Below are 25,103 nucleotides of genomic sequence, written 5' to 3' on the forward strand. Positions count from 1 at the left end.
GAGAATAGCCAAAAGACAACTTTGATTAATGTGCGACATGAGCTGAGTTTTTTGGGTTTTTTATCCGTATCCGCAGTTGGAGTTTACATGTTATCCTACTGCGGATAGTTTTGCCAAGAAAACACACCTATTATGTGGCTTAAAAAGCCATCAATCGTAATTAACAAAAAGGCTAGAAAAAAGGTAGGACTTAAAAACTCCTGGTACAAATGCAAAAACACCAGCATTCAGTTGACCTCAGAAATGGAACAACACAAAACCGGAAGACTTGCCGCAAATTTTTGAGATCGACCCGGCGAACACCACAGGTGGATCACTAAAGTGTGAAGAAGATACGTAGGAGAGTTATGATCCCCTCAACATCAAGATCATAACAGACAACGGCGTATACAAGGGGGGGGTCACGGGGTCATGACCCCCCCCAAGAACTCAGAACTTAAAAAAGAGTTTGTTATGTGATACTGAAATCTCTTGAGTAAGATTATTTTCAAAATGTTGAAGTTTTAGAACATGAACGAAAATTAAAAGTAAAAAAAATGTTTGGTATTCAAACAAACTATTTTACCATATTATTTTGGGGATGTGGTCATATTTTTAGCGAACGCTATGCTGGATTGGGATTATTTTGATTCGTTCGATAATATTAGTTGAGCTGTGCTGTAGAATTTTGTATGGAAACAAAATCCGGATAAGTATTATATTCAAAGCTTTTTAAAAGAAATTGAATCTGGTAGGTACACAAAAATAATATCTTAAGGGCAAGACACTGCTTACCAGCAAATAAAAGAAGCAGCCATATCTTCTATTTTTTTATATGATGAAGTGAATAAAATATGTTTTAAATAGGGAAGCTTTCTGTCTCCTTGTGTGGAGGTCAATTCTGTTGATAAAATTCGTCATCGGCAAAATGTTAAAGAAGGGTATCATTTCTCAAATCTTTTTAGTTTTTTGCAATGTTCCAGTTCAATACATTCGTCTGATAAAATTTGGTGAATTTTGTTTGCTTACAGAATATAACAGTATTTTGTACATACTAAAATTGCTAGATCTGTTGCATTTTTTGAAACAACTATGGATTTGTTAATCATCAATGGCCAGCCAATTATAGAAGCAATGTAAGCAACCTTATCTAAGGCAATTTAAATATTATTATTAAATATCACTTAGGGCTAATTTTTTGAATAGTTAGATAAACCTAAGTTAGAGCTTATTCCTAGGAATAAAAGTTTTTTTTTTTATAGTGACATTTATTCTTCTGATAGTCTATCTGACGATTGAAAAAGCAGGGCTTAATCTAATAAATACAACTGAATGTTTTTTATATTGTAAACCGCTGATTAATACCTGAAAACGGACGAATCCCAAAATATCGCCAAAATTATTCTTTTTGTCTTTACTATTTTAATAGAGGTATTTTAAATTCCCATACAATTTTAAAACAAAATTTAAAAAAAAAATATATTTTCAAATGCAATTTTTTTTACAAAACTTTGCGATGCGTTTGCCTGAGGATAGGAAGACTTTTAATTCAAAAGTTAAAAACTGTTATTAAGTAAAAACGATTTTTATTTTAACTTTCTGGGCTAGCGGAAAACAATGAACAGTTGTTTTAAGGCAAATTATTCAATCGAAGTACTCGTACAGTACATTTTATTTTTAGGAGAGGATAGCCTCAATTGGTCAAAATTAAAGCCTAGTACGCTGCTGATAAGAAACGAAAAATCCCATACAAAAATGAAACAACGAAATGGTAACCCGAAAATTTCGTTCAACTTTTCGTTCTGTAGTACGCTGTTCGGCACAACGAAATTGAAAGTCTAAACTTCTTTTTCACACACAAACAATTGCCGGGGACATTCATTGTGTGTGGAAAAATGACATTTTGAGTTTTTTTGTTTGTTTTTGTTGTTCATTTTGTCATTGCATGTCTTTCTGCCATGCGTGTTTGCTTTTTTTTCATTTATGTTTTGCAATTTTTGAGTATTTTTCGGTCCAGTTTTCGCAAGCATTTCGTTGTCCTCGTGGAGACCGACGAAAAATTTCGTTTGACATCAGCAGCGTTCTAGGCTTTAAGGCTTAACGCTAAACTTGAACGAATCTCATAACATGACATTATTAGGGTTTTCGGATTAACCGCGTTTTATATACATAAATATAAAGTGAGTTCAATTCAGTACTCACCCCGAACGTTTCGCTTCAAATTACAATGAGCGTGGTCACCGGGAAACTGCCAGCGAGATGTTATATGCGATTTTGGCTACGCAAGTTGTAACGGGGCGTAGGGGGTTCCGTGTTTTGTTGTAGTTGGGAGCAAACCGTACTCACTATATCACTGTTGGTGTGAAGCGGCAATTGGATAGATCGTGACGAGTTTATTAAGGGGTCCCACGTACGAGATAGCTTAAAAACTGTCGTCACGGTTGAAATTTTGGTGTCGTTTTATTTCGATCGCTTCACGAACCAGGCGCGGTATATAATGAGCCTCTTTTGCTAGAACCTTAGCTTGATCGAAATGGATCCAGTGGTGTTCATCTGGATGATCCAGTATATGCTCACATATGGCAGACTTTTCCCTTTGTTTTTTGCTAACAGCGCTAATGTGCTCTTTTAGGCGTGTAGCAATACTTCTCTGCGTCTGTCCTACATATGAAGCACCACAGCTGCATGGTACTGCATATACTCCTGGTGTTTCAAGGGGAAATTGATCCTTTGGTGATTTTAGGTAGTTTATCACCTTTTTTGGTGGTAAAAATATGGATTTTACACCATATCTCTTTAAGATTTTTCCCACTCTATCAGTTACACCTTTAACATAAGGCAGGAAAGCTTTTTTGTCGAGTTGGTTCTCTTTCATTTCCTGTGAAGAAAATGGCTTCCACGATCTTTGTTTTTTACTATAGCCATTCGCTTCTAGGACTTTGTCCAACAACAAAAGTTCTGTGCTGAGATGGTCGCTGTCACAAATTCTATGAGCACGTTGAAAAAGTGTGGAAACGACGGAACTCAAATTTGCTGGGTGGTGGTGGGAGTCAGCATGAAGATATCGGTTAGTGTGGGTGCTTTTTCGGTAAACCGTGTGTCCTAAGGAGCCATTTTTAACGTTTTTGTTTGGTTACTTTTAGAACTACATTCGGAACTTTTCGATTCGAAATGCAAGACGCACAAATTTTAATGTTTAATAATTCAAAAAGCCCATTTTCAGGTTTATGCCTGCTATCAAAACTTTTGAAATAAAATGCACGACTGGGGTCGCACGTACTTGCTCTTGCAGCTCAAAGCACTTTTATGTTAGTCTACTTGTAGATTTTAAAAGCTGGATCTAAATTTAAAAAAAAAAATTGATATTGGGGAAGAGCCGACATTTAGGGCAAAATTATGTTGAATGAAAAAATTTTTTTTTGTTATTTGACTTTTTTGAGAAAAAATAAAAATGCAGTTTTATTGCCACTGCTTTAAATATTACGTATACAAAGTTTAATCAAAATCGTTAGAGCCGTTTTCGAGAAATTCGTAATATCGTATTTTTTTGTATGGGAGGTATACGTTCTAAACGAGATATAAAAAAACAAAAAAAAACCAACTTTCAGAATTTCATAAAAATCATCTATACCAAATTTGAAGAAAATCCATCCACCCGTTTAGGCTGTGGAAATGTGTACAGATGGACGCACAACCGCACAGACGCACAGACGCACATAGGGGTATTTAGTCAATTTAGACGGACAAAACACGAAATTTTAAACTGATCCAAACGTAAAAAATCAACATCCTACTAAAAGCAGATAACTTGCTTAGCATTTTCTTATAGTTTTAAAATTGGTTATCCTTTCAGGTGACTAACAGCAGCGGTCTAGAGTTCAAAGTTTTCAGCCCAAAGATAAAATTAATTTTTTTTTGTAATTTTGCGACTGTGCTTAAGTAAGTACTTTTTTTTTGAAGTGGATGTAGACAAAAGTTTTTATGGAATATTGATAAGGAGATACGAAACTGTCTACTAGATGTTGTATCTAAATGTTGTATTACTTTATAAATAAAAAAGTGATATGTTGAATCTTAATATAAATTAATCATAACAAAACTTAATTTCTGTGTTGTTAAGGAGATAAGTTATACAATTTCACATTATTGTGTGATAAAATTTAATGTTTTCTAAAGGTTAAACTCTCATCTAATTGAATCTGTAAAAAAAATGTGCAACTAAGTGCAACTTCGACACATTTGCCCTTCTTAAAGATTTTAGGTTTTGAAAAATGGTTACCTTGTATTCAGCATCCATATTTTAAGTTTCTTTTAAAGATTCAACTTCTTGAGTTACAAAACCTGAATCCTTATGATTTTTCCTTAATTTTAAGACCTTTATCTTGGCGATACCAATAATAGAACTCCATTTATAAGCGCTTTAACAAACCATTGGGATCCATTCTTGACACTTTTTTGTTTGATCAAAAGTGGTTTAGGAAGAAAAATGTTTTCATTGAAATCAACACTTAAAACACTTTATTCCAGTACTAAATACAAGCTTTTACCTTGTTGATGAAGATAAACCTGAAAAATAATTTTGTCCGCGTAAAATTGGCAAATACCCCTATGTGAGACGTACAGACGCACGGACGGAATTGCGAGACCCACTTTTTTGGAATTCTCCATCATCGTAATGTTGGTTTTGATTAAAACCTCAATTTTTTTTTTCGACACGAAACCAATACTTGCCCTATATAGAGCAAGTAAAAAAAATTGGCATGACCCCCCCCAAGAAGCAAACCTGTATACGCCCCTGATAACAGAGTAAAGGAAGAAGAAGTAACATTTTTCCCTTTGGAGACAATCCCCGGAACTTGATATATTGAATTTTAATTTCAAATTTCGAAGTGTTTTTTTTTTTGTTTTTGTAAAAATGGACAGTGTTATTTTATAAACATTAGTTTAAAAAGTTAAAAAATCGAGAATTACCCCAAAATAATGATGTGGTTGGCAATAGTGCCCCAGAAGAAAATTATAAGTTTATACCTAAAACTAAACTGAATTCAATTTGAATTGAAATCAGAGAACCAAACGAGTCGAGTATTGTTTACGAACAACGAGTACTTACTTGCTTGGTTTATACTATGTATATAACAACTATAAACTATATCAAAGTAAAGAACGCTCTACGCATTTGATTTAACCATTTGATATGCTACATATTTTATTTCCTGATCACTTTAACCAGCCCCCTTTCTTTTCCAATAGAATGATACACAATACTGATATGGGTCTTTTGTCTGCCATGCAAAATCAAGCAAGCAGTCATTAAGAGGGGTTCGCTCAAACGAAACTTAAGTCCTACATAAGACCTTTTGCGACAGTTTACGCAGTGAAAAAAGTAGAGAGCTTATGTTCAAGTAAAATATTTAAGTTTCGTTTCAGTAAAAAGTTCTTACCAAAATAAACCAAGGTTATGGGTATTTTTTTATGGATCTTGGATCTTGTTAAACTTAAACTAAAACAAAAAACTTATATAAGAGCCGTTTGCTGAATCGAAACTTAAGCATTTAAGTTCAACATACATCCTTATGTGACAGTTTACGCAGGGGAAAAAGTAGAGAATAAGAGTATATGTTCAACATATTTTTTTTTAAGTTTCGATTTGGCAAATGGCCATAAGACTTAATAATATAAAATTAAAAATCATCGAAGCAAGTTCCTGGGATGGTTTTTAGAAAAGAAAATCATATTCGTTGTCTACGATTGATGGCCGTAAGCCACATTTTTTAACCCACACATTTTTGGGTATCCTCCTTTATAAAAATTTGAATGAATAAGTAGCCCAGATAAATTAAGACTAGCCCAAATAAATAAAAGAACGATAAAAAAGCTATAATTATATGTAATAACTTTTGTATCCAATCCAAATCTTATGACAACTTTTGTTGTTGTTTGTTTTTATTCCGGAAAAAGTTTATTTTTGTATTATTATTTTTTTTTTTTTTTGGTAATGGCTCAGTTTGTGTGTTTTCTTTATGTTGGAATTAATGTGGTTCAAAAAATAAGGCAGATCCGAAAATATTTGAACGAAACCGAATTTGAGAATTCCCAACAAGAATTTCGAATTCCGTTCGCATGACAGAGTGCCTCATAATATTAAGTGTGTTTATTATTTTTGTTTTTGTTTTTCTTGGCTTTAAATTATTGTCTTCCTGAAAAGTGTGAAAGTTTGGGTTTAGAAAAAGTATGAAATTGGTCACTATGGCGTATACGTAATTTTTTTTTCTTCGTAACAAAAAAACAAAATTGTTTGTACAATTCACAAACGTCAATTCATTTATAATTAATATATGGCGTTTTCGATTGGCTCTCCGGAAGAGTCCGGAATCATTCAGAAGCCTTCTGAAAGTGTTTTATTCGCACAAAACTGACAGACAGAACGCTTCTCAGAAGAGAAATTCTCTTCTCGATTTAAAATCGGAATTCACTCAAAAAGCACTAACACATGAATATTTGAAAGTCAAATTAATCACTCAATCAATGTTTTTTTTTTATTTTTTGAAATAAATTATTGATTTCCGAAATAAATTTTTTAATTAATTTTCAAATTTACTTAAAATATTTTGGAAGCCAACTTTACCATTAATTTCTTGAGCATTAACGTTTTTGAACAATTTTAAAGATTTTTTTTGAAAGAAAAATAATTTAATATGAATTATTTGACATTTGAAATTTGAAAGAAAAACACACAAACACAAAAAAAAAAAATGAATTGAGTGGAAGCGATTTAAACTGTTTCATTGGATTTCAGAATGAGTGAATCCTTGAGTGTTTCCAATCGAAAACGACAATAATTTCATAACATTAATACGAAAGAGTGAGATACAAATAATTGTATTCTAATTAGAATTCTCTGATTGTATAAAGACCAATAACTACGAGAGATTTCAGAGGGGTCATATAGTCCAACAAAAATTTGTTTTTGATACCTTTGACCTCCAACATAACTAGATAGCGGATAAGGATTAAAGGATCTTTCCTAGACGACAAACCACATCAATACCAACCTATAGGTATGTAAACACCAAATATCAGCATGTTCGATTTGTTTTCCTTTTTTTTCACTTTTTTGTTTGTCTTATTCTTACTGGGTCAAGTGCGTAGTAATAATTGTTCAGCTAATGAGAAATCAAATTTGAAAAATTTTAAGACGTCAGCAAATTACACAGCTTGACAATTGGTATTGTGGGGTGCCCACCATTTAAAAAAATACATAACTTTTAATATCTCGAATGTCGAGAATGACTTGTTGCACGAAAAATAAGCAGTACCTGCCTGATTGGATACATATTTTCTTTTTGATTTCTCTCAGACATCATTTTCTTATGAGAGTTACACATTCAGAAAGCTATGTCATTTTCAGCTGTTTCCCTGCAACTATTATCCTGAAATGATGAATCTAATAAAAAAATAATGTACCTAGAAAAAAAAATATTAAAAGATACTGCAAATTTTCTGTCCAACAAGTTGTTTTCAAGATATTGAGCGTTTTCCAAAATGGCGGACTGAAATTTATACTTAGAATAAACCCCTATCCAATAATACATCCAAACTTTGCTGACGTCACAATTCTTTTCCAAATCTTTCCCTGTTGACTGACATAAGTGAAAAAAGAATAATGAGAAGAGAAACTAAAAATAAAAACAATAATAAATAGTAAAACCCTTCAGGTACAAAATTCACATCAAACAATACACATAATCTTCTACCTACCATAAATTGAAAACAGATTTCAAGAAATTGAACATATAAAATCAACAATAACATCCAAAAGCTAGTGCAATACAAAACACATGACACAAAGACAGCACGATTAACAATTCAAGAGATCAGACTTACATACCAATGAACCAAATTGCAATTTTTGCTTCAGTCGCACATGACAGCAGCTACGCTGTAGCGTACATGGAAAGGAAACCCTTCTACTATTCAGAACTTCAATAGATCAGAATTGGGGAAGGGTTTAAATGGTTAGTTTAAGTTGTGTGTATGAAAACTCTTCCGCAGTTCGGAAGGATTTAAAGTGATATCTTATGGATGAATTTTGTAGGTAAGCCCTTCCGTGATTCAGAGCTAAGAAATATCTGAATCTGTAAAATGAGATCTAATGGAACATTGATATTTTGATGTTTAAACAAATAAATTTTTAGCATTCGTGTAAGGAATATGCATGGATTAGACTCATGCAACATGATCGGTTTTGTATATTTTAAAAAATTTATAAAATAGGTATAAGACAATCGTACAAAAATCGCGCGATTTGACGTTGAAACTAGATATAAAGCCTTCTAAATACCAAATAAACGCATGACACCATAAATTTTGATTCGCTTCAAAGTAAAAATTGAAAACGTATTTTAAAATTTCTTTTCCATTTCATTCTTAATTCTTCATTGTTCTTTCTAAAAGTTTCGATTTTCAGAAATTCATGGCCCAATGAGGCTATGAGAAGTTAAAGTTGGCACCCCAAATGCTATTTTTTTTAAATCTGCCTGGTTTGATTGCCTAAGGTTAGTCAAAAATAGCCCACATTTTTTTTTCGCTAGCCCGTCCTTACTTCTAAAATTGCAACGAATTTAATTTTCTTCACCTCAAAAACCACAAAAAATAATTATTTTTTTCAGTGTGAAAGTCGCTTATTTATCACTGTGGTTCCCAGCCCAGTCTAAACGACCATTTATTTTCGATATTCCTATTTTAGTAACAAATGCCAACTAGTTTCATTAATTGTTTAAGAAAAAAAAAATAGTACGCATACGCCACAGTGACCTTTTTTAAATTTATAATTTGTAAAAAGTAAATCCACTAGATCCATCATTTTTTTCGTGAGCATACCCTAAGTAGGGGATAGGATAGCGAAAATAAAATTTACGTTATACTGGGCTTACCTTGGGAAAACAAACCACGGTTTTAAACTAACAATATTTTCACAGGAAAAAAAATAATTTTTGTGGTTTCTGAAATGAAAAAAGGTTTTTTTTTTATCTTTTGAAAAAATGGTGGGGATTAGATAAAAAATATTTGGCTTTTACCTAGGCTAACGTTGAGCAAACGAACCACAGTGGAAAATCAAATTTTTAAACTGAAAAAAAAAAATAATTTTTGTGGTTTTGAGGTAAAAAAAAATTAAGCTCGTGATAATCTTGGAACTAAGGGTGGGCTAACGCAAAAAATAAATGGGCTATCCTGGGCTAACTTTGGGCAATCGGCAGGTTAAAAAAAATTACATTTAGGGATTAGTGGTGGCTTAAAGATTTACATATCTGCTCCAGTTAGAAGAGTATCTTTCAAATGAAAAAAAAATAAATTAACATTTAAACAAGCATCGTTACATAATAATCGATTTTAAAATGACTTTAGTGGAAATGCATCTATTCATTTTGCAACCACAAATCGCAGGTAACATGAGTTACCAAAATTATGTAACGTGAGTTACCTAAAGACTCAAGGCAGAAAAAACGGAAATCTTTTGCTACACTAACTGTATTCTACAACTCTGCTGTATTCCCGGACACAGCAATATAAGAGGTTCTCTAAGATATTATTATAGATTATATACATAATGACATGATTCAGCGTGTATCAATGATGAAGCCTCTAGAAATGAATAGCTAGATATACAATTTTATAGTATTTTGTTTCATAAATACCTCACGGATCTTAAAATTGGTGCAAGGCCTTGCAAGTTTGCATATGCAACTATGCGTAGCCTTTTACAGTTTTTTTTTTTCAGTTTAAAAATTATTAAAACAACCATATATTTGTTAATGATTTTCAGTAGCTTAGTTATTTTTATATAAGGTATGTTATTTAATAGCAAAAACACTAAAAAAGAACTATTTTAGCTAAACTTACCCGCTTTTTGCAAATTCAATAACTGAATTCAACATCCGTTTTCCTAAATCGCGTTCCACTTGTCTGTATTGTAGCGATTGGTTTAATGGCTGACCGAAAAAGTATTCAATTTCATCTCCATGCAAAACGCCCATCCATTCGCCCCACAATGAAGTGCTGGTTCTCTGAAATAAAAATACTCTTTTTATTTAAAACTTGAAGGCATCTGGGGGAAATCGTTTAATTTTGATTTCTTAAGAAAGAAAATTATTAACACACTCAGACTCAAGTTCAGAGTGCATAAATAAATACAATCAGAGTTAAAATAATTATGAAGTGGCAAGTGCCACTTGCTTGTATCGCTCATTGCCCTTTTAGTCCAGTAAATAAAGGAGTTTTACCCTACAAAAGGTCCGGTAGTTCTAATTTTTTGATATGTTGTTAGGTATGGTTAGTAGATAAAAAAACCAAATTTCCACAACCACGCCCCCTCCGCCCCCTTCAGCATCACCGAAAAACCATAGAAATCTGGCACTTTTTTCACTTTTATGCCCATAACTTTCTTCTGGTGCATTTTATTGAAAAAAAGTTGTTGGTAGACTTGTAGAAAACATAATTTCCTACGAAAATGACCTTGGTAGTATGTTTATACACCCAAAAACAACGAAGTTATGAAGCTTTCAAAAACATATAAAATTTTGGATTTTGCAATATTTTCAGTTTCTTGTCACTTAACAGTGCTATAACTCTTTAACAATTGACTTTTACGCAAAAGTCTCTATAATCAATCTTACAGGCAATTTAATTACCTAAAATAAAATGTACACTACTTTGATTTTGTGAATCAAATAACCGAGTTAGGGCTAAAATAGTAAAAAAGTATTTTTGATAGTTTTCGACACTTTTTGAATTATTCATTAAATGAAGGATTTGTATCCCACAAAAGGTCGGGTGGTTCTTATTTTATATTTAATCAGGTTTTGATGGTAGATTGAAAAATAGCCACGCCCCCTCCGCCCCCTTAACCATACTCCAAAAACCAATTCTGCATTTTTTCAGTTTTATGAAGTTTCATACATGAGTTGATGAGTTGACAAGTACGATTGAAGGAGGTTCAGCCTTATTGCTACATAGAATAAGGTGGTCCTTAGGAACAAAAAATTGGGGACGCCCCCTAGAATGGTTCCAAATCAGGAAAAAAAAAAGCCCTAATTTTTTCAAATTTTTATTCCTAACCCTTCCTGACCATATTTCATTAGGAAGTTTATATCAAAAATCCGCCATTTACCCAACACTGGACACAGAATATCGCCCCGGAAGGGTCAGAGATAAAAATTTGAAAAAAATAGTGTATTTTTTTCCTGATTTGGAACCAATCTTGGGGGCGTCGCACTCAATTTTCGAAAAAGAGTAAAATAAGGACCACCTTAATATACAACTATCAATCGATAGTTGATACAAATTAAAATTTAATATCTTACTACTTAATTAAAAAAAGTTTTGAGAGCAGAGAATGGTCCTAGTCGTTATAAAGAAATCTAATTACAAAATTCCAGTTGACCAGTTTTCCTATAATTTTGGTTTAAAAATCCCAAATTTCAGTATTTATCAACAATCGATTGACAGTTGTAAATCACAATACGGGTGATTATAAAATTGATAATAGAACAGTCAAATCCTGTTTGCCTAAGAAGTATAGAGAAGGTTAAAAGGTTGAGAGTAGTCAAAGCAGCTGCAGGCACAGTTTTGGAAGTCATTCGGTCTAAAGTTTACAATACAGATGAGTACCCTCCTCTATTTTTTTAAACTGTAATACTGTTATAGCTGCTGCTCGTCCCCGATCCTTCCTTTCCCCCCTTCTAACAGGAATAAGTGTATATGTATAGGAAGGTCCTAAGCTTCTCATTGAAATGATTACATCCCTTGGCTTTTCATCAAGTCACCACGAGGTGCAGCTACTTGAAGTTTCTACTATCATGCAACCACAACCACCCCTGATTCAACTCAAACGTACGGATGCTTTCTTCCAGTTGCGCCAGAATTAGTATCTAAAGGAGGTACCATAGAGCTTCAAAGATTTTTGAGGAAGACATCGACTTTCTATACCTAAGGCCCAGAACGTGTACCTTCGAAAACCTGGGGGGATCAATTTATCTGATGAATTCTCATTTTTCACATTCAATTCTATGGAGAACGTATTACTCATTCATGCCATAAGGGAATGTGACACCACCTCAAACATCTTTGGTTTCGGAAAAAAACAAATTTTGCAAAATGTTTCAAAAACCCCTCTGCACTTGAAGCTGCAGTGAAGTTAAGGACCTAAATGCCAGAGTTCAGAAAATATCGGAGGCGGAAAAACATATCTTGTTGGCTTTATATGGAGAGGACAGTGGTATATCTCTAAGCTCTCTTCGATATTTCAAATTTATGAGCAGTTCAAGAAAAATCTAATTTGTGCAAACTACCGCCTACAACAGATGCGGCACACTTTCATTTCCTCCGGACTTATCACCAGATCATGGCGTGGATGGGTATTGAGAAAAATCCTCTGGAATGGGGCTGGACGAGAGGATGCCACGTATTGCAACCCATTAAAACTGTGCAAGATTCGCTCCCCAAAAATTGATGAAAGCTTTGTCATGCAAATACCTATGTATGTGTCTAGATGCATGGGAGCTGGCAGATGCATGAAAGAGGGACTTAAATGTTCCACATTCTGTAAGTTTTGTTGTGGACAATCCTGTCAAAATCGTCCACATGAATTTTGTATGAAGATGACGACGAAGAAGATCAGATATCATCGATCAATTTGAAGAAAAATTCAACAAAGCCAACTTTTCTCATAATTCACCATCTTCAACTCCACCTATTACTCCTATATTTCCCCACCTGCTACCCCTGCCCCTCATAACCCAATTCTTTTACCTTCGTCCACTCATATCCCACCACTTTATAAGCGCATGAGATATTAAACTAGGTTATTAAGAAATATGACTTTTATTAAATAAAAATACTTACTATTACCTGGTTCTTATCGAAAGATAAAAGTTGTATTCATGAAAATGAATTCCCTTCAAAAGGATTTTTGGCTAAAAATTAAAAATTAGGAAGTTATAGCGCTGTAAACAGGTAAGAAACTGAAAATAAAAAAAATCGGAAATTGTAACTTTTTTGAAAAATTCTTAGTTTGGTGGATATTGGATGTGCAAGTTGTAGAAAATTTTGTGTTCTACAATTTTGCACATTTAAATGACCAGAAGGAAACTATGGACATAAAACTGAAAAAATGCAGAATTGGTTTTTGGAGTATGGTTAAGGGGGCGGAGGGGGCGTGGCTATTTTTCAATCTACCATTAAAACCTGATTAAATATAAAATAAGAACCACCCGACCTTTTGTGGGATACAAATCCTTCATTTAATGAATAATTCAAAAAGTGTCGAAAACTATCAAAAATACTTTTTTACTATTTTAGCCCTAACTCGGTTATTTGATTCACAAAATCAAAGTAGTGTACATTTTATTTTAGGTAATTAAATTGCCTGTAAGATTGATTATAGAGACTTTTGCGTAAAAGTCAATTGTTAAAGAGTTATAGCACTGTTAAGTGACAAGAAACTGAAAATATTGCAAAATCCAAAATTTTATATGTTTTTGAAAGCTTCATAACTTCGTTGTTTTTGGGTGTATAAACATACTACCAAGGTCATTTTCGTAGGAAATTATGTTTTCTACAAGTCTACCAACAACTTTTTTTCAATAAAATGCACCAGAAGAAAGTTATGGGCATAAAAGTGAAAAAAGTGCCAGATTTCTATGGTTTTTCGGTGATGCTGAAGGGGGCGGAGGGGGCGTGGTTGTGGAAATTTGGTTTTTTTATCTACTAACCATACCTAACAACATATCAAAAATTTAGAACTACCGGACCTTTTGTAGGGTAACCCCCTTTTTTTTAGCTTCATTTATTGGACTATTTTCAATGACATCAATCAAAGGCATGATAAACAGTGACAAAATTTGCTTTTTTAGCCTTATTGGGTTTTTCATTGGTAAATACAAAAAATTAATTTTTGTTCTAAATCTATCAAAAAGCTGATGTTAAGATCAGTTAAAGGGTTATTAGGAAGCCTTTTATTTATTGGGTTTTTCATTGGTAAATACAAAAAATTAATTTTTGTTCTAAATCTATCAAAAAGCTGATGTTTAGATTAGTTAAAGGGTTATTAGCAGGTGGCCGCGAGCACTGCTATTCGACTCCAAGCCATCTCTCAATGGACCAATAACTCTATTGGCCACACAAATATTCTGAACTCATTCGGATCAATCCACAGTCACTCCGACTACACCACCCCACAATTGGTTTTCGGCAATAATTATGAAGTCACCATCCCAAATAGATCAGAATGGGACAATGCCGAGTTTCTAAGAGATGATTCAATTCATTTCTACACAGATGGTTCTAAAACCAATGACGGAGTGGGTGGCGGGGTTTACTCCGATAGACTTAATGTTAGTCTCTCCTTCCGTCTCCCTAATCACTGCAGCGTGTTCCAAGCGGAAATAATGGCGATTAAAGAAGTACTGACTTGGCTCAAAGAAAACGTGATATCTACATCGGATATCCGCATCTTCTCTGATAGCCAGGCCGCCCTTAAATCGTTAGCTTCGGTTTCCACAAACTCCGTTACTGCCCGCGACTGTCGATCATCTCTCATGGAGATGTCAGAACAGTTTAACATTCACCTTTTCTGGGTGCCGGGTCACAGAGATATTCTGGGAAACTGTGAAGCAGACGAACTCGCCAGAAATGGAACTCTAATACCAATTTTACCCAATAAGGCAAATATTGGTATACCAATCGCAACGTGCAAACTCATGCTGAAGCAAGAAGCTATAGAGGCAACAAACATACGATGGTCAAACATTATAACTTGCCAAACGACCAAGCAGATCTGGCCTAGGCTAGATCCAAAACGTTCAAAAAATTTGTTGTCTCTAAGCAGATTGCATATCAGCTCTGTAATAGGTGTCTTAACAGGACACTGTCTCATAGGTAGACACGCCATAAGACTTGGCGTAATCTCTAACGACTTCTGTAGAAGTTGCCTTGATGAGGAAGAAGAAGAAACAATCCAACATCTTCTCTGCTCATGTCCTGCCCTTTCCAGTAGACGTAAAAAATACCTGGAAAAATATTTCTTAGAAGATACCAGTGAACTAATCAATACTGACATCTTCAACCTTCACCGCTTTATTAAAAGCTCCAACTGGTTTAATTAGTGAGGAATTTCCTCACAAAATCATGGTATCACAACGGACCAATAAATGGTCTAAGTGTGTCAGTTGTTTTCCTGACAGCCATATCTACCTAACCTAACCTAACCTATTAGGAAGAAATAAGACGTTTTAACTTAGCTTAAATGGTTCCCAAAACTTTAAACGGGAAAACGAAACAAAGTTTTCATGGACTGTGAGGAAAATTTGTCCGAAACGTCTGGGCCAATCCGCTTCAAATTCTTATACGATTTTCTTAAATTTCAACTTTTCAATTTTTTAAGCCACTTAAATTCCTTCAAAACTTTTTTTTTCCTTCAGGAAGCCACCATATTGAATATTCCATCAATCATAACGTGTATTCATCTATCTTAAAAAAATTTTTTCATCTACATATCTTTTCATTTTTTTTTTTTTATTTCGATAATTTGGATGAAACATATCTTCGTTATAGCCAAATACCTTTTTGTGGAGGTCCTATAGGAGATCTACTGCACGAACAACGGAACGGAATATTTTTGTATAAATACATTCGCAATACAAATTTAATTCGCTATATGAGCGTATATTGAACATACATTTTGTATTCTATGTATTTATTTAAAAAAAAAAGCCTTTTCTCAAAAATTCACAAAAAAATAAATTTTTTCGGACTTACAAGTCGATATAAGATAATAATTATAACCCTTTAATTGAAGTTAAAATCTTTTTTATACTATTTTTTTTTTAAGTAGTCACCTAACGAATTCTACAACAATCTATTTTGTAAACTACAAAATATTTTCAACTCCTAGATTTTGTGAAACCATTGCAGCTGAAGTCAAAACAAAGCTTTAAGTCACTGTATTGTATGTTGTAAATAACTCACATGTGTAAAGAAGTAATAATGTACTGATGCACCTCGCTCAGCCAAGGCTTGTGCATACTCATTTGTAGGGCAAGTAAAGAAATGGTCGCCAACAGCTCGTCCAATCTGATGCTGGTTTTGAAATCCTTGATTTCCACCATCCCAGCTTGTGTACTAAAAATACAAATACAAAACAAAAACAAATATAAACATTATCGGAAAAGAATGCATCGCAAAAGATTTCCGCATATATTTGCAGTCCAAATAAAGTTAAATGTACATACTTCAATTTATATTTTATTGTACACATTTATAATACATGTTATAATACACTTTTGTATTTATGTACCTGAAAAATAATCGCCTCCCTTTCCTGTTCCGTGACTTTACTGAATATTGTATTCATTATCTCTAAATATTTGTCTCGGGGTAGGTTTGTAGCGTCATCTTTATCAAAGTAGTCAATGAAATCATATAGCAGAAAGTATGTTCCTGAAAACATGAGCGTAAAATAGAAAACAGTTTAAAAAAATCTGTAGTATTTCTTACATAACAAAATAAAAATTATTTTAATATTAATACAATCTTCTTGGATATGAAGAATACTTAGAGTTTCTCATAACAGTTGGTTTACGGAAACTTGTAGTATTAATACTGGCGTGCCGTACTTGACCCTTTACTGTTTAATATTTTTAAATTAGTTTTTTATTTCATTAGTTTTGACCCGAATTTCTTGACTTTACGAGCGTTATAACCGTTCTTGTATTTTGTCAGAAAACACTTTTATCTCAAACCTAGTTATGTAATCAATTTCACTCATTTATTAATTATTGTTAATTAAAAATATATTTTATATTTATTAGTTATAATAATTTTGTAATTTACTTAATTTTTTTTAATATTTTGAAAATCGATGATTTAAAACGTCTTTTTCGTGTCAATTTTTTGAATTTCGGTACATTTAAAACGAAAAAGAACCATAGCAAGATATCAATCCAGTCTTAAGATTGAAAACGTTAAGGATAGGTATTTATTTGATACATATTAGCATTTTTAGAACTACATATTTTAATTCCTAGAGTCTTGAAGAAGAGTGTAACTACACTTGAAATGTCAACGAAAAAGTAATATTAATATAAAACTATGTATGACCTCTGGCCTACGATAAAGATTAAATTAATATAATAAAGAAGAATCACGAAACAAGAATTTGGAAAACGTTGAGTATTATTTATATAATAAAAAGATAAACATTTTTATCAAATTAATGGACAAGGCTTTATTTTTGAATTAAAAAAATATATTGATTTTAATGAATTTATCTTCATACTATCAACCTTCCCACAAGATGGCATCTACCGACCTTTATCACATCAACACAAAAATGTGCATCTGGCAATGTAGATAATGAATTACCAAATTTAATGGTTGATCAAAAAATATATTCAATTCATCATACTAAAAAATAAATAATTCTCTCTGTGTTCTCTTGTACCTTTTTTTTAAGTTTATATGTTACCTGCAATCGATACATTTGGCTAAATAAAGGTATTTTATTACGAAAATTGCATTGTTCCATTAAAAAAATAGACTTACCTTCATCCCGAACATTGCCCATCATAATGTCATACCCTTCCAAGTTAGCAGTTTTAAGTAATGTCATTGGATCGGCTGGTAAAAATGCTCCATCTACAGTTGGGGCTGAGGGAAAACTCAAAATTCCCGAATATGAATTCCATTGTTGGACAGAAATTGTTTTAGCATCAACAGCCCTCATGCAGGCCATAACAGTTAATGGTGATTCCTAAAAAATACTTTTTATTTAAACACCATAAAAATTTAATTGGCATTGAAAATTTACCGCCAACATAGAAACGTTGCAGTTACAATCGTTTATCAAAGACTTTCCTATTTCAACAGCTTTCTCGGAGCTCATGTGACTCCAAGGAGCATTCATTGTACCCGATTGCATCATACCTCTTTTAACAATGCCCTTTGTCACCGGTGACATAAGCTGCGCATTTACTGAACTTGATCCAGCTGATTCACCGAAGAGTGTTAGCCAATCTGGATTGCCACCAAAGACTTTGGCGTTATCTTTCAACCATCGGATAGCAAGCGCCTGATCCCAGAGGCCAACATTACCAGGAGCTTCTTCTTCATAGCCAGGCATTTCTGGTGCTAGATGTAAAAATCCAAAAGCTCCAACTCGGTATTGGAAGGATGCCACAATAACATTTCCGACGGCAGACATTATGTCAGCATTGTATATATCGAGTGTAGCTGAGCCTGTCATAAAACCACCGCCATATATCCAGATAAGCATGGGCAGCCCACTAAAATTCTGGTGATTTTGGTTGTGTTCATCAGGTTTGCTTGCATGCTGGAAAAGTAATTGTTTAACGTTAGTTTTAAGGTCATCTTCATAAAAACAGATGTTATATTTATTATTTGAAATTCTTAAGTATTTGGCATTCTTTATTTTCGAAATTCAATTACACGGTTAAAAATTTTTTCGTAGTTTTTAAGACAGCTTTTGCAATTACATTTGATCTCAACAGAAAATACAAAATAATGGGCCATATTCATAGTTCTTTCATAAGCTTTAACTTTTTTGGGTTTTTCTTATTCAAAGAAAATTTAGACTTACTTAATTTATTTTCTATAGAAAAGAGCTATAAAAATGACCCAATGATTTAAAAGTGAACTATAATTGAGGGTATCCAAGTGTTACGGACTGTATGTATAATCATTTTTTTGTAATTACACTTTGGTTTGGAACAATTTTAAACAATTATGTATTTACCTCGGCACCGTTGGTACCTCGGCCATGGCGAATTCTAGCTTTTGCTGGTGCCCACACATTTATGTACAAACAGTCTTCTGACACGTTTGTGTTTGGATTCCAAATTTCCTCTCCAGAAAATCCAGGAAAGTACTCATATCTGAAATAAAAATAGAATAATTTGCCGTTACTAACTATATTTTTTTAATTAAATTGCAAGCGATATCTAAAAATATACAAAAATTTATCATGAATTATAATGTAGGTACATAGTAAAATTTGTGGAAATTAAAAAAGTACGAAAGGAACACTGAATTAAGATGGACATAAGAGAGAGGTCAGTAAGTAAGATCCAAGAAAAGGGGGGTATACATAATGAGTTTTCATGAGTTTAAATATGAAGTAATATATTGATAACAATATTATGTTCTTTATATAAAGTCTTAAAATCTTACAATCCCTCATTATTAACATCTACAATTTTTTAAAATATTGAAACCAGTAGTTGAGTCTCTTGAACCTCGGGAAATACTTTAAATGGTTAAATGTTGCAAATATTCTAAAATATGCTTCGAGAGCTGCAGGAGGATGTACAAATCAATGTTTTTAGCTGTGAAACAGGCCTCATATACAATTTGTTAGCAGTATCTTTGAGGAAAATGCCATTTTTTCGAATCGGTGATTGTTAAAATAAGGAAAGATCCTGATGTATTTGTATTCATGCTGCCGATTTCAATTCTCTTCTAGCTAGTTTTAATGACTTACAAGTGAACTAAAGCATTTTGTAAACCTAATAAGTGTTTACCAATTTTCTTCGAGATAAATCCACATACTAAGTTTCTGAATTTGATACACCTTCAATCTTACCTTTCTATCTTTTTAAGTGCCAATGGTTTTGCGCAAAAAGGGTCAATATACTAGATATAATTGCGCAAAAAGTGGCAATCTCTCACATTATTACATTGGAGATTGGCTCTTATTGCGCAGATTCATCCTTTTTACGCAACACAATTGATGATCTGATGATCTTTTTTTTTAAACCTCGGTAATTAACATACTTTAACCTCTATGGGCTAAAAGCTGTCGTTGTTGCCGTTTTTTTTTCAAAAATTTTAAAATAACGGAAAATACCTAGAGTGGTAGAATATACATATTTTAAAAGCCAGAAGTTTATCTATAACTAAAAGTATCATCAAAATCGGACCTGTTCGGCCTGGTACAGAAGTAATTTGCTTTGATTCCTTCACTATTTGATTAATTAATTGGTGAAACAGATTTGAGAACAGAGCTATTACCTACCAAAAGACAAACTACGATCATTTGAAAGCTGAAATTAAATTGAAGGCATACAAAATAAAATAGTTATAAATGTTTTATTACTAAAACTTTCCCAGAATTTTCGAGGCTGAAGAAGTATGTTTGATTTTCTGTTAATTTATAAACTCTGACGACAAAAAAGATGAAGATTTTGTTTAGTTATTGAGTGCAAGTGTTGTTCAATTTCGATTTGAATGTTTTCGTATCTAGGCCAAAGTTGTAATTTACCCTATTAGCATGTTTTTCACGTGCACTGTGGCGTATACGTGTTTTTTTTTTTTGCATTTTTTTATTGGAATTGAGGAGAAGACGGATTTAATTGTCCGAAGACTAATGTTCATTCAATCGGACTATAAGATGCATTATTTGCATTTTTCATTGGTAAAAGTAGTAATTCGAAGATAGAATGCAATATGCACATGTCTCATATTTAAATATCCGCCTTTTAAAGTTTGGCATCTTTTTTTGGATGTTTTCAAAACTTTTGGCCAATACTGTAAGCTTTGCAGTGCTCGTAACCAAAACCTATTCATTTTATAAGAAATAATGGAAAAAACATAAGCTGTAGGAAAATTTTTAGCTCAATTTTGTATTTAAATTTGTATTGTTAAGTTGGAGCAATTTGGCAAAAAAAATCGTCATAAGGACGTCATTTTTCCAATATGGAAGCACACGAATCAACAAGATACTTAGTAGCACAGTTCGAATTCAAAAGAAGCACATTGAAATTTAAAAGGTCACAAATTTTCAAAACTCGCGAAAAACTTTCCTGGTAACCTGTATTGTTTTAATTTACAATGAATAAAGTTTATAACCATATTTATACACAAGTCACATTCGTTGCGACCGTTCTGACAAAACCTCACACATTTTTTCACATTTTCGTTCGCTGCATCTTTTTCACATTCTCGTTTGCTGAATCTTCTGGTTACATATCAGTTTTAAAAAACAGAATTCTCCCTGATAAACAATCATTATCACGGACAAGCTTTCTTGTCTTACTCTTCAACATTCATAAATATTTTTCTTTTATTGCAAGTGGATTAGTATTACCATTTTATGTATCACAAATTTAAAGACTCACCGCTCCTGAACACATGTTGCTGGTAATCTTGTGGCATCTAACACTCCATGCCAAGGTTCCGAGGGCACGGGTTTTCGAAATCGGAGGTCTTCTACGGGTGACTTTGCGTATGGTATGCCAGTATAAACGTGTACTTCTCGCCCTTGCACCATTATAGATCTTCCCCGTACAGGCCCACTCGTAGTTTGAACTACCAGACGATCAATAACACAATTTACCGAACAAATTCTTAATAATAATACAATCAGCAGAAAGCCGCTCGTAAATACTTTACTTTTCGCCGCCATAATTGATCGCATGTATATGCTTTTCTACCTACAAACAAATTTACTAGACCAAAAAAAAACCGATCTTACCGATCACTAGCCTCGAATTTTACGATATTATGTAGTTCTTGGGTAGATTTGTACACTTTTGTAGCACTAAAAAGCAAATACTCTTAATAATTGATACTCATTTACATGCACTCACAACAAATCCATCACATGGTTTAAACTGTGAAAAAAATTTACGAGTTCTACTTATTTATGGTTGTTGTTTGGTATATATCCACGGGTGAAAAAGGTTCGGCTGGATAATGCTTGGATCGTATATATTAGGAATAAGGGTTAAATTCAATAAAGTTCAATTGCACAAAAAAATAAAAAGGACACTCAATTAAGTTATATTTCGTGGTACTACATTCTTTAAGTGTTGAGCCCGTATTTTGAATATATTCTGCCTTGTTTTCTGGTCGCTTTCTTGCTGCACTAATTAATTGCACGCGGAATTGCCTGAAAAAAAAAGAAAAAAAAGTTTTATTAACTATGTGTTGTGTATGGTATACTAAATTTTATAAAGAACATATTTTAAAAAAAAAAGCAAAATTTGATATCTTTCTCTCCCAGGACATTTTTTCCACATTAATCACTTATACCTACATAATTAGATCAAATTCTACCAAAACTGGTTTTATTTTTAATTTTTCTAAACTTTTAAGGAGATGTTTTTGTAACCTAAAGGTTTAAATATCCATCACTAAGAATCATCGTAAGATTTACTTTAAACTCTGCATGATGTTCATATTCGGACTTGGTCTTTTAGACGTAAGCGGTGATTTGACCGTCATTTGTTTAAAAGCGAATATTTATGTTCTATTTTTTATATATTATTTTTTCAAATACATGCAACGGACGAAAAAAATGCACTTGAAGTTAAAATTTGAGAATGTTCTCGAATCTCAGATTTGCAAATTGCCTACAAAAATAACGAAATTTGGGTTCTTTTTATAATTTTTGAAAAGAAATGTTTTATATCAATAACTCAAACACATTTTCTGAACTATATCAGTTTCATCAATTTCTGTATGCCAATTGCCAATGTTTCGTTAATTAAAAAAAATATTTGACAAAAAAAAATGTTTGGGGTGGTTTTTTACGATAATTTGGGTTTGTCAACGCCAAACTTGATACTATGAATATATTTCATTTCTAAATCAGATACAAGTTTTACTGAAATTAAATTTTAGTTCATTATAATGATATTTCTTTCTTTTTCTTTTATTTTTAAAAAGAAACGTAAATTATTAGATTATTCATCATTATTTCATAAACATATTAATATTTACATTATATTATTGCCTGTATTATGTGTTTCGCAAACTGTAAAGTAAAATTTTGCTGCAAATAAATAATTCATACATTTTAATTCGAAAAAAAACACAAGGCAAATAAATTTTAATTTTTAATTTTTAAATTAAAACTGCATTTTTTTTAAGAACAAAATGTTTCTATAGGTAAACCTACCCACTTTTTCAGGTAATTGTTACCCTAAAACCAAGGAAAAGAGTTTTTGTATCTTTGTCAAAATAACTTCTCCTGTAATTTACGTTTTGAATACAGTTTGATTTAGAGCCCCCTCACACTACAAACTTTCTATCGGCCGATAATTTAGTCGGGTTGGGCTCCTAGTGTGCGCACAGGCAGCCGACTAAACAATCGGGTCGCTAGGAAACATTTTAGTTTGAAGGCAATTGTGTAGCAAAACAAACTTTTTTTTCGATCAAACAAACTTTTTGTGCGCACTCTCATACATTTTCATTCTGATTAAGAGACCGACTAAACTGTCGGGCGATAGAAAGTTTGTAGTGTGCGGGGGGTCTTAGTAATATTTGTCGAATTACACTGGTCAACAAGATTTTTGCCACAAGAACCAAAATATACTTTTCTATAGGTTCTCGATGTGCTGAACTCGAATCTGAAGTCAAAAAATGTTGCCTCTGTTTTTGAAATATTACTGTAACAGTAATATTTCAAAAACAGAGGCAACATTTTTTGACTTCAGATTCGAGTTGCCTCTGTTTTTGAAATATTACTGTAACAGTAATATTTCAAAAACAGAGGCAACATTTTTTGACTTCAGATTCGAGTTCAGCACATCGAGAACCTATAGAAAAGTATATTTTGGTTCTTGTGGCAAAAATCTTTTGCCAAAAACGGCATTTTGGCTTTTTTCGACGGTTTTGCATTTTATAACGGTTATATTTCATCAAATTTTTCTGAATTAGGATTCGAGTTCAGCACACCGAAAACCTGTAGAAAAGTATATCTTGGTTCTTGTGACAAAAAAAAAGTTCAATTTTGTTGACCAGTTTTATTCGCGTTATAGTAATATTAATATTTCTATATAACGCGGATAAAAAAAATACCTGAAAAGGATTTTAGTTACTAACTAACCATAACTATATTACAAAAATTCAACTTACTGCTGTTTACCTATGTTACCTGTTTATTTATTAACACTGTCGAGAAGGAGGTATGTATATACATTTTGATCAATTGAGGACATTGCATCAAAAGCGGAGCAATTCCAAATTTTTACTTTAAAAAAACTCTTTTCAAAATTAATCATTTCACGAATGTTGTCAAATAACATGCTATTTAACAAAATTAGTATATTTTGACATTTTTGTAATCATTTTTTGGGTTCAATACAAGTATTTGTAATTACTACGATTTTTGTTCTGCCTAGGGTAAAAATTTGGACCTGCCTCACTTTTGATGCAAGGTTCTCAATTATTGAGAGCAAAATGCAGAAAAGCACTTTGATTAGGGTGTGTTAGCATCAAAAGTTTTAGTTCGCATTATTTTTACGTTGTCAACGTGCACTGTGGCGTATACGTGTTTTTTTTTAAGTGCCTTTTTCATAAAACCGAATAATCAAAAGGAAAGAGAAGATAAGACGGCTGACCAAACTAGAAAATGTATGAGACATTATTTTCAAGTATTTAATAATGCTAAATGGAATGAAATTCGAAACGACCACTCTAAAAAAGTTTATAATACTTTTTTAAAAAAAGATAAATATTTTTTTAATTGTGGTGAGCTGAGCGGCAATTTTTTTTTGCTGCAATTTTGTATTCGACTAATGCTTAACGTTTTTCTTTAAACCAATTTCCCTTGGGATACGAACCCAGAACCAGAAAAAGTAATTTTTCGAATTCTTGTCGTTATGAAAAATTTCTTCTTTTTTGTTGTGACAAAGTAAAGTTTTTGCCAAACTTATATGTAAGTGTTTGACGCTTCAACAACAAACTGTTACTTAAAATAAATAACAGGAACATTTAGTTGTTGTATAAAGTGTAAAATGTTTACCAACAATACAAAATTCTACTTATATTTTTTTTGTTCACCTATATTGGTTTTGTTTTGTATTAGGTGTGTGCTAGGTTTGTTTTTTTGTTTTTTTTTTTTTTTTTTAATATTTTCATAAATAAAATTAACGAGGCTAAAGAGATATTTATACATTTTTGATTGTTATTTGCATGGATTTCTTTTTTTTGTTTGTGTATTTATTAACATTTGCGACAAGAAAATGATGCTATTACAAAAATTTTAATATTTTGACATTTTTGTAATCATGTTTTAGGTTGAATAAAAAAAATATTAATTTGTACTG

The 25,103-nt window shown here is 32.5% G+C and overlaps 1 protein-coding gene across 4 annotated transcripts in view; it reads right to left on the reverse strand.

Moving 5' to 3' along the window:
• The window catches only part of LOC129913031 (acetylcholinesterase), a 44,445-nt gene that overhangs the window by 17,232 nt on the left and 2,110 nt on the right, over nucleotides 1-25,103 (reverse strand). For all 4 annotated transcript variants that reach the window (XM_055991375.1, XM_055991372.1, XM_055991373.1 and 1 more), the window contains 7 exons: nucleotides 21,168-21,940; nucleotides 18,788-18,926; nucleotides 17,843-18,364; nucleotides 17,578-17,785; nucleotides 16,331-16,473; nucleotides 16,003-16,155; nucleotides 9,880-10,043 (listed from right to left, as the gene is read on the reverse strand). In XM_055991375.1, the coding sequence (XP_055847350.1) occupies nucleotides 9,880-10,043; nucleotides 16,003-16,155; nucleotides 16,331-16,473; nucleotides 17,578-17,785; nucleotides 17,843-18,364; nucleotides 18,788-18,926; nucleotides 21,168-21,466 (1,628 nt within the window). In that variant the 5' untranslated portion in view covers nucleotides 21,467-21,940. The remainder of the gene's footprint in view (nucleotides 1-9,879; nucleotides 10,044-16,002; nucleotides 16,156-16,330; nucleotides 16,474-17,577; nucleotides 17,786-17,842; nucleotides 18,365-18,787; nucleotides 18,927-21,167; nucleotides 21,941-25,103) is intronic.

This window comes from Episyrphus balteatus, chromosome 3 (assembly GCF_945859705.1).
Source record: "Episyrphus balteatus chromosome 3, idEpiBalt1.1, whole genome shotgun sequence".
Lineage (NCBI taxonomy): Eukaryota > Metazoa > Arthropoda > Insecta > Diptera > Syrphidae > Episyrphus > Episyrphus balteatus.